The following is a 14781-nucleotide window of genomic DNA, read 5'->3' on the forward strand; positions in this document are numbered from 1 at the left end:
GAGAAACAGGGGGTCACTGACTGTCTTACTCGACTGAGATAAATTAGAAGGAAGGTGTGAGGCCAATTTTCATGTGGAATTCCACTACAAAAAGATTAGACCCAGAGAAGGAAGGTTTCAGTTTATTAATATTTGGCCCAACGAACCCCCAAATTGTCTCCATCTTTGACAACATAACTCCCAGCTCCTGAAAAGGAAGAAGAGAAGTGGGTCAAATGATGGTAAATGTATATACAATGGAATTCTACTCAGCCATAAAAAGGAATAAAATAATGCCATTTGCAGACATGGACGAACCTGGAGATTGTCATACTAAGTGAAATAAGCCAAAAAGAGAAAGAAAAATACCATATGATATCACTTATATGTGGAATGAGACAAATGAACTTATTTATAAAACAGAAACAGATTCACAGACATAGAAAACAAACTTGTGGTTACTGGTGGGGAAGGGGGGTGTCGAGAGATAAATTTGGAGTTTGGAACTTGCAGGAACCAATTACCATATATAAACTAGATAAACAGCAAGATCCTACTGTAGAGCACAGGGAACTATATTCAATACCTTGTAATAGCCCATAATGAACAGAATATGAGAAAAAAGAATATGAAAAGGAATATATAGTATAACTGAATCACTATGCTGTACACCAGAAATTAACACAACACTGTAAACCGACTATACTTAAATTAAAAAAAAAGAAGTGAATCAAATGATCTGACCACCAAATCATCAAATAATAGATATGACTCTCCCAACTCCTTGGCACATTCCCCACCAAAACGTACAACCTCAGACTTGAATGCTCTGGGCATCTCACTCTGCGGGGTTGCTTGGCACATCTGTCCTTACCTTGGCTCAGGGGTTTGCCATTGCTCAGAAGTTCCCAGTAGGTTCTGTCATTATTGTTGGCCTGTATGCCCTGGACAGAGATGACGTAGGGGCCCCATGAGCTGTCCACCGTTGTGAAACTGTGGGGGACAGTGAATGGGTTCTAGGAACTTAGAATGTTCAAAGGCAACTCTGCATGAGCGTTTCTCAAACTTCAGTGTACCTAAGAATCACTTGAAGATATTTAAAAAAAAATGCAGACCTCCTGGCCCTATCCCCAGATACCCTGACTCTGTAGATCTGGGCTGGGACCAGGAATTTGGACGTTTCATAAACATTCCAGGTGATTCTGATGCAGGCACTCACTCCACAATCCATGCAAAAGTTAGAGAAGTGATGCCCGTGGTTTCTGCCCCTCCCTCCCACCACAGTAGACACTTGGCCATCAACCATTTCTAATCTTCTACCCAAGACAGTAATTGGTGAAGATACTAAAGCAGCACAAGAAAGTGTTAGCCTGTTGTCCTGGAGGTGCTTAAGAAAGAGGAACAGAAAAGGATAATTTAATACTTCATGTTTGTTTGTTAAAAAGTGGTATTGTCAATGTCTGTTTCATATTCTTTAGTCCACATTTCTCTGCCTTCCTGGGGACACTTGAAAGCAGCCTTTATAATTATATATTCACACAGACATGTATTTTCATGTATATAAGATTCTCTGTAGCATCTTATGTCATGTTATTAGACACAATAAACTACTCTCAGGTTTAAGGAGCCAAATAAGCCATGTTTTTTTAGAGGCAAAGTCAATATCTTAATGTTAATATTTGACCTCTCTAGGCTAGGGAACCTTAATCTAAAGTCTACAAATCTCCTGAAAGGTGGGGGCTGCGTGGAGAAGCTTCTGGGCATTTGTGTGACTTCTGGTTTAGAGGACAAGTTTTGTGCACATATTCATTTTCCTGGGATGAGAATCCCACTCAATTGATTTTCAAAGGGGTCAGTGATTCAAAAATAGTGAAAAACCTCTGTTCCAGGACAAAATGTCTGACTTAAGAGGTTCTATTTATTGGAAGAGGTTTACTGACAGAAGAGAGAGCCTGGTACTTACTTATCTACTAAGAGAGCAGTATTTAATATCTGCTGTGTGCTAGAAGATGAAACATTTCACCGGTTTTTTTAACCCCTGCTGTGAGATGCGAATGGACAACAAAGGCACTGACCGAGAAATCTTTTTTTCTTTTCTTTTTTGGTGGGGGGTGGGGAGTAATTTGGTTTATTTATTTTTTTATTTATATATATATATATTTTTTTAAATAGAGGTACTGGGGATTGAACACAGGACCTTGTGCATGCTAAGCATGTGCTGTACCACTGAGTCTCTCCTCAACCCCCAAGAAATGTTTTAAGTGTACTTTATATTCAGGTGCAGAGGTTTTCCTGCTGCGTCTTTCATAATCACATTAAATTCCTTAACCTTAGGTTAGATACAGACATACCAAAATAGAGTCCTATTTTTCTTCTGAGCTGCCTCCATCACATCGAGGAAGACAGAACCATTTTTCACGGTGACACTGATGGGCTGTGTTTCATTGATTTGCACGTAGTAGTTGACTGTGATGTTTGAGGGTGAGACAGTCGGTGTCACAGATACAGGGTCATCAGAGGAGATGTTGAAGTCTACCAGCAAAGACAGAAAAGGTGAGAAGAATTAATATTCAGAATAATACACATGATGTTAGCGTCTGCGCACCTCTCCAACCTCTATCCGAAGACCCCTTTCCTTGATGCACAAGAGGGTCTGTACCAGGAGCAATGGAGAGGCAGATCTCTCAGATGACTAAAGCACAGATTAAAACCAGATACTCACCGGCTTGTGAAGGCTTGTGTTTGCCTCAACTTCCAGCTGTTTCAGCAGTACAATTGCCCCATCTCCACTTCTCACAGGGGCTCCTGTTCTATTTTTTTTTCCTTTGCTTGGTGCAACATACAATAATGCTTCCCTCTTTTTTCTTTTTTTTTTTGCCTTTTAATTTTTTCATTAAAGTATAGTTGATCTACGACATTATTTTTGTTTCAGGTGTAAAACACAGTGGTCTGACATTTATATACATTATTAACTGATCACCACAGGAAGTCTAGTAATATCTGTCACCATACAAAGCGATGACAATGTTATTGACTATACTCTCTGTGCTGTTCTTTAGACTCCCATGACATTTATTTTTATAAACTGGAAGTTTGTACCTCTTAGTCCCCTTCCCCTATTTTGCCCAATCCCCTGCCTTTTTATTTATTAACATTTAATGAAAATATTAAGTGCCAGGCACTGTACTAATCATTTTTACATGGATTATCTCATTCAGTCCTTACAGATACCTATGTTACATACTATTATCATTTGCACTTCTTACAGTAGAAATCTGAAGCTTGGAGGTTGAACATTTGTCCAAGGTCCCTAAATTTATAAATGGCTGAACCAGAACTGAATTAGATAGAAGGAAACGTCCTCTTTCTTTATACATTGTTGGAAGATTGGTTGTTTGATTACGATTCATGCTGCCGTTTTCTTACAATACTGCCGTATTCTTTCCACATAGATAGCTTATGTTCACTCATCGAGCATAATGACAAGTCAGAGGCACCATACTTTGTTTAGGATAGGAGTAATGCTCAGAAATCTCTCCGCATCCAGCAATCAGAAAACGTCTCTTTGTAGAGAGACATCCTTGAATCAAGTCTACCTTATCTGTCAGTGTTTGAACCAAGAACGTCATATACTACCCCATCAAGAACAAATCCTCAGAGGGTTATAATCCCTGATGACCCAGAAGGACTGAGTTCTATCTGGGAACTGTTATGATGGAAGGCAAAGCAGTTTGCTTTTCAGTGCTATACCTGGACTGTGGGCACAGGCAGAGTGATTGTTAACGTCCAAGTAGGTCTTTCCCATCAGGGCAGGTAGGATCTGGGCTGCGGCAATTGGCATACGGAATGCTCCCTGAGAAACATTGCGAAGCACTGTGTGAAGAGTTTTTTGGCAATTCTGTTCATTTTCGAAATAGTTCGATGAGACAAAGAGAGCCTAATAGGAGAGAGAGAGAAAGAGAGAGGGAGGGAGGGAGAGAATGAGAATAAATGAAACTTTAGATAAGGGGAAAGCCTACGTCTAACTAATTCAGTAAATATTTATTAGACATTGGCTACACAGGAACCCCCTTAGACCTACTAAGATACTTTTCCTGCCATCAAGAAGCTTATAAGCATAAACAACAAGGTCCTACTGTGTAGCACAGGGAGCAATAGTCAATATCTTGTGATAGTCTATAATGAAAAAGAATAAATTGGAAAAAAATATATAACTGAATCACTATGCTGTACACCAGAAACTAACACAACATTGTAAATTGACTATACTTCAATTTAAAACAACAACAAAAAAAACCCCAAAACCAAAAGACAAAGAACTTTGATGAGAAAAATAGAAAAAAAAGTTAAAAAGAAGCTTATAAGCTAGTTTGGGTGGGGAGGTGAAAATTGCTTAATAACACAAGTTATCATAGCATCGATGAAAACAGACCTCCTCTACCGTATTCACTCTTGTATCACCTACACGGGAACAGTAGCTGTCACGTAGGGGGCACTTCATAAATATTGTTAACAGATTATTGTATTTGCAAATACTAACTACTATATATAAAATAGGTACAAAAACAAATTTCTTCTGTACAGCACAGGGAACTATATTCAATATCTTGTAGTAACCGATAATGAAAAAGATTATGAAAAGGAATCTATGTGTATATCTGTATGACTGAAACATTGTGCTGTACACCAGAAACTGACACATTGTAACTGACTATAATTTTAAAATTAAAAAAAATTATTTCAAGAGGAAATAAACCAAGATTATTGTGAACGAGTCCCTGCGATGAATGCCCTAAGAGAAGCGTCTAGTGGCACGGCCTTTCCAAAGAGGAAGAGCTCATAAACGTTCAGTGAGCCAGAGGAAAGTCCTGGTGGAGAAGGTGATACTTGAGCAGGCTTTGACAACATGACGGCATTTCAGGAGGTGTTGTGAGGAGGGAGCAGCAGGGGCAACACCATGACCAAAGGGATGGTCTGCCCATGATGAGAGTTTCTGCAGTTTAGTAAAATCTCCAGAGGATTCCTCCTGGTTTAGGAGGACCGGTGTAGAGGGAACACCGAGGGCCATGGTGGAAGAACAGCCTGGAGGAGGAGGTTGTGGTCAGGTTGATAGACCCTTGAATTTCACCGGGAGGTGTCTGCCATTATTTGCTCGACAGTGGGGAGTCCAGTAGGGTCTTGAACAGAAACTATCCAGGCAGCAGATGTAAACTGAACTGAAGGTGTACACTTATGGGGCAGGGAAAGTCAGGAGGGTATCAGAGTAAGACAAGGACTAAAATGGGCTGAACTTGAAGATGTTGCTCTGTAGTTTCTTAGGGAAGAGCAATCTCCCTTTTTATCTTTTATTAGAGACCCTTAAAGTTAACCAAGCAGTCACCCAGAATTTGCATGATATTTAAAAAAAAAAAACCACGATCATGTTACATCTCCACTCATAAACTGTCTGGTAGATGAGCAGCTCTTGATACTGATGTGAATTCATACCACTTGTAGGGTTTTTAAACAAGACCAAGGCCCCTGTTCCACCCCTAACTTTCTGTATTAACTGGCTGGTGGGGGTGGAAACATTAGTGCTGTCTCAGAGCTCCTCCAGGTAATTCAAATGTGCAGCCAGAACGGGAAACCACAGTCTGATATTAATTCCAAACTTAGCAAGGCAGACAAGAGTGTAAGCAATTAAGAATACAGACAGCCTATACGATTGGACCTGTGCTTACACCATCAGCCTCATCCTGCGATTTTTCCCTAGGACCCTGTGCTGGCTGCGCTGAATACCCTGATCTTCCTAAAATATGTAATGTTCTTTCATGCGTTTGGCCTTTGTTCTTGCTTCTTCTCTCTCTTTGAAAGTCCTCTTATCCTGAGTCAGCTAAACAGACCTCAAAGCATACAAAAGAGCCAGTGAATTTTTTTTTCCTGTAAACCTTCTTTGATCTCTTCTTGTATCTACCCCTTACAGTTGAGTAGATCAGCGAGTGGATGCTGGAATAAAGTCTCAGACTTCAAGGAACCCACAGAGCAGAGTCTAGGTGTTGGGTGTGAGTTTTGAAACCAACCATTTGTGTGCCATTCCTGTCTGCATCGCTCTCTGGCTCGGTACTATTAGGCAAGTTACTGGTACTCTGTGACTCATCCTCCTTTTCTAGGAAATGGGGGTAATAATTCTCCCTTCATTGGGTTGGTGTGTGTGTTAATGAGTTCATGTCAACAAATACTAATTGAGGGGAAGGTATAGCTCAAGTGGTAGAGCGCATGCTTAGCATACCTAAGGTCCTGGGTTCCGTCCCCAGTACCTCCTCTAAAAATAAATAAACTTAACTACTTCCCCTCCAAAAACAATAAAAAAATAAAATAAATACTAATTGCTGTTACTGCCACTAACACTTATTATTTCTGTAATAATAACCTACTCTGAGAGGTAAGATGAAAGCATAAAATAATGGTATATGGTAAGTTGTGAAAATGCATTTGTTAGAACAAAAGCCTAGATTGCAGCAGGTGCTAGAATTTCTTTAAAAAATTGTAGTCAGGGAAACCTTCATAGAAGCAATGGATGTGGAAATGTAGGTATTGAAGGTGAGGAGAAATTCATTTCAGGCAGGGGAGGGGAATCACATGAATAAAATCAAAGTTACCATAGGAAACAGAATGGATAATAAGATTATAAGAGGCCAATAAAGAAGGATAAAGATGTTGCTTTCCTCCATCACTGCTTCTCTGTCTCCCGTTTTACCCTTTGACTTACCTGCATGGCTTCTCCTGTACTATATGTGTTTCCAAAGAGACCATCTTTTTCCTCAGACAGAGTCTTATTTACCAGCGACTCTCTGTAATGATTGATTTTGTTTAAATCCTTTTCATCTGCTTCAATCTTCCCGCTCATTATACTCCTCTGCACACAGGTCAGAGCAAGAACAGCCATTGCTCCAGTATCTGCCACGAAACAAAACATTCGTGATAGGGTGACTAACCGTCCCACTTAGCCCTGGACCGAGCAATTTCCTGGTATCTGGGACTTTCAGTACTAACAGAAAGGGCAGATCCTGGCAAACTGGCATGGTTGGTCATGCTGGTCAATGATGGGAGAGAAGAATTTCATGATATAGCAATCATGCCTCCAGCACTAACCTCTACAATTTCCCACAATCCTTCCTTATGTTGAGGAGCCATGTACCTGGTACTCACATCTTGGTCACAGAAACACATATGGATTTGTAGGTGCAAACACATGGACAGTCTTCTGCTTTTACATCCTGGTTGTTCTCTCTCTCTTTTTAATTTTTTTTCATCTTTCAGCCATATTGGTGAAGAAATTGAGAAAGCCCAGAAAGAGGCACCAGACAAATATGTCTTTGTGAGGTTCCAAGGTTTCCATCAGACTGATTGAAAAATAGCATTTAAGAGAATTGTTCAATCAGCCCCCTTAAGGGGTTAGGATGAGACAAGATGTTGGAAGAAGGGAGGCTAAGGTCTCTTTTTCTGTCTCATTACTTTGTCCACTCCATGTTCTTTAGGCTTGGCACCTTCTCTCTCTCAGAGAAAAAGGAGTACAAGAAATCTCAGGTTCTTCTTACTACCTTGAAATACTGAATGATGATCTTCTTTGAGTGTGTTGGGGAGAAGTGAGCTTGGGTATCTGGTTCCCTAGGGGCTGAACACCAATTCTATCTGTCTGAAGGGGACTTCTCTTTGGATGTGTAAGCTGATCCACTGGAAAATTTCTGGTCCTTCTCTGTGGTGAACACACTATTGATCATCATACTGGGCTTTACCACTGGAGAGGTTGCATTGTTCAAGTAAACCCACACATCCAAATGGTCCCAGTAAGATCAGAGAAAGATGAAGGGTTAAGATAAATGAATTCCACTGCATTCCTTTTCTCAAACACTTATACTTCCCAGACGTCTTTTATGACGATTCTCATGATCTATCCTCATTTTACAGATGGGAAAATCAAAGTCAAGAGTTAACATCCATTGGTTACTCAAAGAAAAGGAGGAGTAGGAACCAGATCTTTCTACCAGACTGCATATTTGGAAAGAGGCTTAAATAGAAGTCAATATCTATTCTAAAAAACATTCTCTTCTAAGGAGACCAGGGTCAAGAGGAGAGAAAAAAATTCAAGTACTTACTGGTAGAAAAATTCAAAGGACAAGACCTACTGGTGCCCACTTCCTCTAAACCAAGGGAGTTGGGGTTTTTTTTAAGGGGTAGGATTAGGTTTATTTACTTACTTATTTATTTTAGTGGAGGTACTGGGGATTGAATGCAGAATCTCATGCATGCTAAGCCCCCACTCCACCACCGAACTATATCCTTTCCCTGGGAATTGGGTTTAATGACTCACCTACTGAGAAATGGCCACCAAGATAATAGTTTTTATTGTCAGGAGCGAAGTGGTCAACAATTTCAGTGACTGCGTAGTTCCCACTGAACAGACACAAGGCCAAGACGTCCAGGCTGAGCTGGTAATAGTTAGTCAGCGGATTGCCATTATGTATTTCTGGCAGAGAGAAAAGACACACCTTACTCAGGAAAGGGGTACCGGAATAGTATTTTTTCAGTTCATTTCTACTTCCTTTATTTCCATTTCTCTACATTTAAAAAGAGGTATATTGTGTGTGAGAGTGTGTGTATTCATCAGCCTATAGAAAGTAGTGCTTGACGTAGGGTCCACGCTCTGCTGAACATACTTGAAAATTCAAGACGCATGTTGAAAGGAGGAAGAAGGGAAAGTGATCTTCCAAGGTGTAGGGGGATGATCGAAATGAAGAGGAGCAGAGAAGAGTGGAGGGAAACGGCACACAGTTCTGAATCAGCAGAAGAGAAAAACAAGGTTGTCCAGGGTCTCTGAACTTTTGATTCTCACCCATATTCCCAATTTCTGCTCGGAATTTCTCTTCTAGTGTTTTGACCAGATCGACATCCCTTATAAACACTTCACTGGTGTTTTTACATGCTTTCTGAGCCAGAATAATCAAGGCAAGCTGTCCTGAGGTTAAGTTGGACCCTGAAAAGAAAAGTGTTCAAGTTAACCAAGGAACACGCTCGTGATTTTTATGAAGCTCCTGTCTTCCTTGTGCTTACATGCCTGCCCCTTCTTTCTCCAGTGCCACCGTGTGTTTTATTGTTCTGTTCTTTATCCCCAGAGCAGAGGCATATTTTTTTTTAGCAGTACTGTGTAAATGCAAGTTAGATCTTAGTTTTCCCCATGAAATTATGGGCTCTTTTTGGAATCACACCATCCTTATAAAAGTGAACAAAGAATCAGAATAGATAAATAGTAATGCCTTGGGACTTTCTCTCCTTGTGGGTACCATCTTGCCGGGATAGGAATAATTTTGGCTTGTATGTCCTGCAGTATGGAGTACCAGAACTCTCCTAATTCTCACAATAATAGGGTTAGGCAGGTAGAAGTGGCTTTATTTCCCCTCCTACGCGTTAGAAGGCTGAGGCTCAGTGTGGACATGAAAGGCTCAAAGGGGAGCCTGGTCTCCAATCCAGCCCACATCTCCATCGCTCTGTGGTTGCCTCTCTGCTGTCAGCTTTCCTGAGTGTGGTCCACACCCCTGTCTGGAGGTGAATCCAGCTAGATTATACAATAATCGAAATGGATGAGAGTCTATACTTTCTTTTGCTTTTCCTTCTTAGGGAAAATGATTTTCGGGGCCCAGAGAGAGGGAAAGCTTAGCTCTAGAGCAAGTGGCAGGGCACTGATGTTTGGAGCTATCTTTTTGGTCACCTCACTTTTTTTTTTTATTTCATGTGAACTTTATCTAAAAAAATACACATGTGTATTAGATTTTTTAAAAAATTTAGGTAACATGGGTATATAACATTATATAAGTTTTATGTGTCCAGTGTTTTATTTCTGCTTCTGTTTGCCTCACGGTTTCTGTTCACCTCAAGTTTTCCACAACTAAGATGGATGTATTGTGGATGCTCTGGACACACAATTTTTAGGACTCACTGGAGATGATCTTTACTGATAGGTGAATCTTTCCCTAAGTCTTCTGGGGAGTATGGGCACTCACCTTTCCTTTCCATATCTTCTTGGATCCACTGGGTCAGCTGATGTTCTAGGCTTTGGTTCTGAATCCCAACAAGCTTGAGGGACAGCAGGATATTGGCAGCTTGGATTCCTCTGGTGTATTTTGAATTGACCATTGTGCTTAGAAGAGGCTTTAGGTCAGAGTAGTTTTCTTTGCTTACCTCTGTGGCCAGGGAGGGAGGAAATAAGAAACACACTCATAAAATATTAGGGTTAGGAACTGGGACGATATTAAAAGGCTTAGTCACAGATACAGCACAGACCTAGACCCAGCCAGGGGCCCCTGGCATTGTTGCTGGAACAACACGTAGGTGGGCCCGGAGCCCCACTGTGCCAGGTATTGCTTTTTTGCTAACCAGCATGGAAGCATTAAATGTTTTAACAAGTGTTTCAGCCTCACCCTTGTGTCCTGGCAGAGTATCAGTCCTGCCTGGTAGATCTAGAACCATCACCTAATTTGAGGCCCAGAGAGGGTCTCCTTAAAGGGACCTTGGTAATCGGAGCCATAACTGAGACTACAGTACACGTCTCCTGGTTCCCAGCCTCTAGCCCAGTCTGCTTTCTGGATTCCATGGTTTCCTTCTCTGTCTTCTTCTAGTTCAACTGGATTCATACTGAAGAGAAGAAGAGAGAAGAGGAAGGAGGCAAAAATGCTATGTGTCACTGGTGACGATTGACTCCCAAGCTGCATGTCTCACTGTTCAACCGGCCAGACACCAGGATTATTATTCAGCAGCACACACCATCTGGAAAACTTCCAGTTTCAGCCTACAACATGCCAGAATCCCAGCAGCAAGGACGGAGGGAGTCACATTACACTGTGGAAATAAGAAGGGAATCCAAAGCCATTCCCCACCACCAGGAACTGGAGGAGAGTCAGAAGAGTTTACTATCACTTCAAACACTTCTAAATAGACTTTGACCATAATCCCAAGAAAATCCTGTCCATCTCCAGATTATCTCATAGGTTTGTGGAATAATAAGAACACGAACTCTGGGTTCAGGATGGATTCTTTGCTACTTAATTCATAACTGGGGGTAAGTTATGTAACTTTCTTGACCTCCATTAAAATTGTGAATATTAATGCTTACTTCATAGATATTGGATAGGAATACTGTACTTATTATTACCCCAGCTCAACTCGAGTTTCTATCAATATACGTAGAGATTCCAGGAAATGGTATTTCCCTTGCCCACCTTTCTTCACTTTAGAGGAGAGAGTCAGGAGGATCTGAATGGAGTGATTGTAGACAGGTCATGCTTTCTTACAGGCACAATGGGACAATTGTGAGTCATCTCTGAGATTTGGTGGAAGCATCCAGTTCAGCAGATTTTCTGGCACTGAAATAGACTTTTTAGTTCCTAGTCAACAGCTCAAATCAGCTTCCTTAACCACTAAAGACAAAGTTAATTATTTTGTGCAATGAATTAAACTTCAGAGTTTCCAGAGAGACCCCCCCCCCTCCATTCTTCAGATACAACAGAAGAAATGACAAGCCAGGAAAAAAAATTGGAGCTGACCACTTCTGAACATAAGCCTTTCTGCTGTGGTGCTGATCTCTTCTTGCAGGCTAGAGAGTGCCAGGAAGATGTAGCCACAGATGGCACCACAGATGGCACCACAGAGTGGTTTGAAGCTCAGATCCAGGGCAAAGACTCAGAAAAGAGAAATCATGCACTTGCAAGCTGGACCAGACTTTAGGCAATCACCTGCTTCAACACACTTCCTTGATTATTATCCATTTAAGAAGCTAGGAAACATCAGAAACAGTAGATCATTTGGCTACTAAGGGGTCAGACTAGACCTGAACCCAGTTTTTCTTTCTCTCATTTAGTATTTTTCAAAAATAGAAACACACACTCTCTGGAACATATACCCAGAGGAGAGATGATGGGGCTTCTGCCCATGTCCTGTGGGGAAGAGCTGAAAAGAGAGAGATGTGTAGCTTGGAATATCTAAACTTAGTAAGGACAAGAGAGCTGTCTCCATTATTTGAGAGATGATTAACTTTTTTTTTTCTGTGTGATTACAAGGAGTTAACCCAAAACCCATGGCTTGAACTTCAGAAAGAAACTTTGCACCTCAAAATCAGAAGATCCCTTTCCATGATCTTGAAAAATTTCTGGGATCGTGAGTTTTCTATCACTGACAGTGATCAAGAGTAGGAAGTCACTTGGTAGTGCTGTTGTGGCCGAGAGGCTCTTAGCATAGGAAGAGGAGTCAGGCAAGTTAATATCGAATCTATGATCCCTCTCAAGACAACATACGTTGTGGAACTTGCCTCACCATCTCCTGCCACTCTTCACGGTACTCATAGAGTCCAACGCAGAAAGAACTGGAATGGGCTTTTTTCAGGTGACTCTACACAAAGTCCCATGTCAGTAGCCTTTAGGAGACTGTCACCCCAGAGCAATTTTAGCTCAAAGTGTACTCACCGCAGATCTTGCATAGTTGGCCTGGGATAAGGGAAGACAGTAGGAGCCCCGCTAGGGGCAGCAGGTATGATGGTCTCATCTCTCTGACAGTGTATGAGACTGCGCAGGGCCTGGCTGGCTTTTTATTGGATGATGGACAGAGGGTAGTGAGGGCTCCTCCTTCAATTTGCCTCAGCCTCTTTCACTCAGGCAAATATTAAGCAATGTCAGGAGGTGTGGTCAAGTGTGCTTGTCCAAACAATGTAATAAACCAGGAAGAAATCTTGAGAGATATGGTCAGGGAGAATGAAGCAATAATTTTTCTTTGTTTCCTATCCCAAACCTTCAGGATTCACACTTCTTACTTCAGCCCAGTGAGGATAAATTCTGTGAATGACTGTTGTCAGCAATGTTTCCTTTCCCATTCCACTTAGTTATGTTTTATTTATGTCTCTTGAGAGATTAGATTTGATGGGGGCAAGGGCTTACAACACATAAAAATGGAAGTAGAAGTTGTAAGTCTGAAGTTGGGGCAGGGAGGGTGGGGAGCCTGGCACACAGGAAGATCTCTGGCATAGTGGTTTTTGACGTATGATTTTTCTTCCCTAAGATAGATGCCGTGAGAGTTTTCCAGCCCAGGAGGAAACCCATAGAGATATACATCAAAGCTGGACTTTCGGTGTGCCAGGAAGGATGCTACCTGTGAGAAATGTAGTCTATCATAGTTCTTCCAAGAACTATTAGAGAACACTCTCAGTTTGGTTTTAAAATGTTTGTTCTGGGTCAGCAAGATGGTGGAATAGGAGGTCCCCTGTTATATCCTACCCAAGCAATAATAATTTTAGCAGCCGTTCATGGACAGAACTTCCTGTATGGAAGCTTTGGGTTCCAGGTAGGAGGTTGTGAAACCCCAGTGGAGCCATCAAGGAGTCTGTATCGAGAAAGCAAACCTGAGAGTGGGGGTTCTAGCTCAGTGGAAGAGCACGGGCTTGGCATGCAGGAGGTCCTTGGTTCAGTTCCCAGCGTCCCTGTTAAGGGGAAAAAAATTTAAAAAAAGAAAAGAAAAGTGAAAAAAAAGTATATGATCCTTAAAAAAAAAAAAGGCAAACCAAAGAAGACAGACTTGCATTCATACGAGCGAAAGCACAGATCTGCCAACTCTAATTTTTCTTCCCTGCCTGTTATTTCCCCTGTTGCTTCCTGACAAGGAAGGCTCACTGGCCACGGTCCTGACTGCAGACCCGAAAGAAGCCTCCCCCCCAGGGGACCTGGCTACAGCTCAGTTTGGCCTTGGTCCTGTGAACAGTACCATCAGCCAAGGGATGTCGGAGAAGTCATGCCCACCTGAGCCTTGGGTAATAAGCCTGCCCATCTTGGTTGGGTCTTTGGACCCCAAAGCAGCCTGTGACCGGGCTCTAGCCTCAGCCATGGTCTGGGAGCAGTCCTGCCAACTCAGGGACGTGGCAGGAGGCATGCCCATCGACGCTGGGAGGCAGGCTCCCTGACTTTGATTCAGCTATGGATCCTGAAGGGACCCTGAGACTTGGCTCCAGCCCTTCTCAGCTGTGGTTCAGGGCCAGTTCTGTCCACGCAGAGACCTGCCCAGTGACCCAGCAGGAGCCATGAGTATTTGTGTGCCTGGTAACAAGCCTGCTGTCTGCAGACTCAACTGAGAACCCAGCAGCAGCCAGGTGACTAGTTCTAACCTTGTTTGACTGACCCCAGAGGTAATCGCATCAGCTCAGGGGCCCGACAAGAGAAAATCATTACATATCAGAAACAATATGTAAAGACGAGGATGTGTTTGCTCCTTCAAATGTACAGACACCAATGTCAGGCCACAGAGATCCCAAAGAAGCAGGCAAACACGACACCACCGAAGGAAACTTACTAAACAATAGACCGAACAGACACGTACAAAAAACATAGGGAAGAAGCTCCTTGACATTGGCCTTGACAATGATTTTTTAAATTTATCTTTTTATTGAAGTATAGTTGATGTACAATATTATATAAGTTACATGTGTACAACATAGTGATTCACAATTTTTAAATATTATACTCTTTATATTTATTATATTTATTATTATTATATATTATATTATATATTATATTTATATTTATTATAAAATATTGACTATATTCCCTATATATAAGCTATATGTATTTTTTAAATTGAAGTGTAGCTGATTTACAATGTTTCAGGTGTACAGCAAAGTGATTCAGTTTTGTATATATACATATATCTTTTTTTTCAGATTCTTTCCTATTACAAGTTATTATAAGATATTAAATATAGTTCCATGTGCTATATAGTAGGTCATTGTCATTT

The 14781-nt window shown here is 41.4% G+C and overlaps 1 protein-coding gene across 1 annotated transcript; it reads right to left on the bottom strand.

The window, feature by feature from the left end:
- TCN1 (transcobalamin 1) lies at window positions 1–12763 on the bottom strand. The gene is made up of 9 exons (XM_006214895.4): window positions 12471–12763; window positions 10017–10196; window positions 8852–8992; window positions 8330–8485; window positions 6728–6915; window positions 3730–3916; window positions 2331–2511; window positions 854–972; window positions 1–187 (listed from the first exon to the last, which is right to left on the bottom strand). Exons 1-9 carry the CDS (start codon window positions 12547–12549, stop codon window positions 126–128), a joined length of 1293 nt encoding a protein of 430 aa, XP_006214957.2. The 5' UTR covers window positions 12550–12763; the 3' UTR covers window positions 1–125.
- Between the last annotated feature and the right edge of the window lie 2018 nt (window positions 12764–14781).

Source organism: Vicugna pacos, chromosome 10 (genome assembly GCF_048564905.1).
Source record: "Vicugna pacos chromosome 10, VicPac4, whole genome shotgun sequence".
In the NCBI taxonomy this organism is placed as follows: domain Eukaryota; kingdom Metazoa; phylum Chordata; class Mammalia; order Artiodactyla; family Camelidae; genus Vicugna; species Vicugna pacos.

Excerpts from the sequence above, each read along its gene's own strand:
- TCN1 (XM_006214895.4), bottom strand. The coding sequence starts at position 12,549 with ATGAGACCATCATACCTGCTGCCCCTAGCGGGGCTCCTACTGTCTTCC. Across the intron at positions 2,512-3,729 it reads TGCCTGTGCCCACAGTCCAG|ACTTCAACATCTCCTCTGAT; the intron begins GTATAGCACTGA and ends CTTTGCTGGTAG. Across the intron at positions 973-2,330 it reads AAAAATAGGACTCTATTTTG|TTTCACAACGGTGGACAGCT; the intron begins GTATGTCTGTAT and ends TGTCCCCCACAG.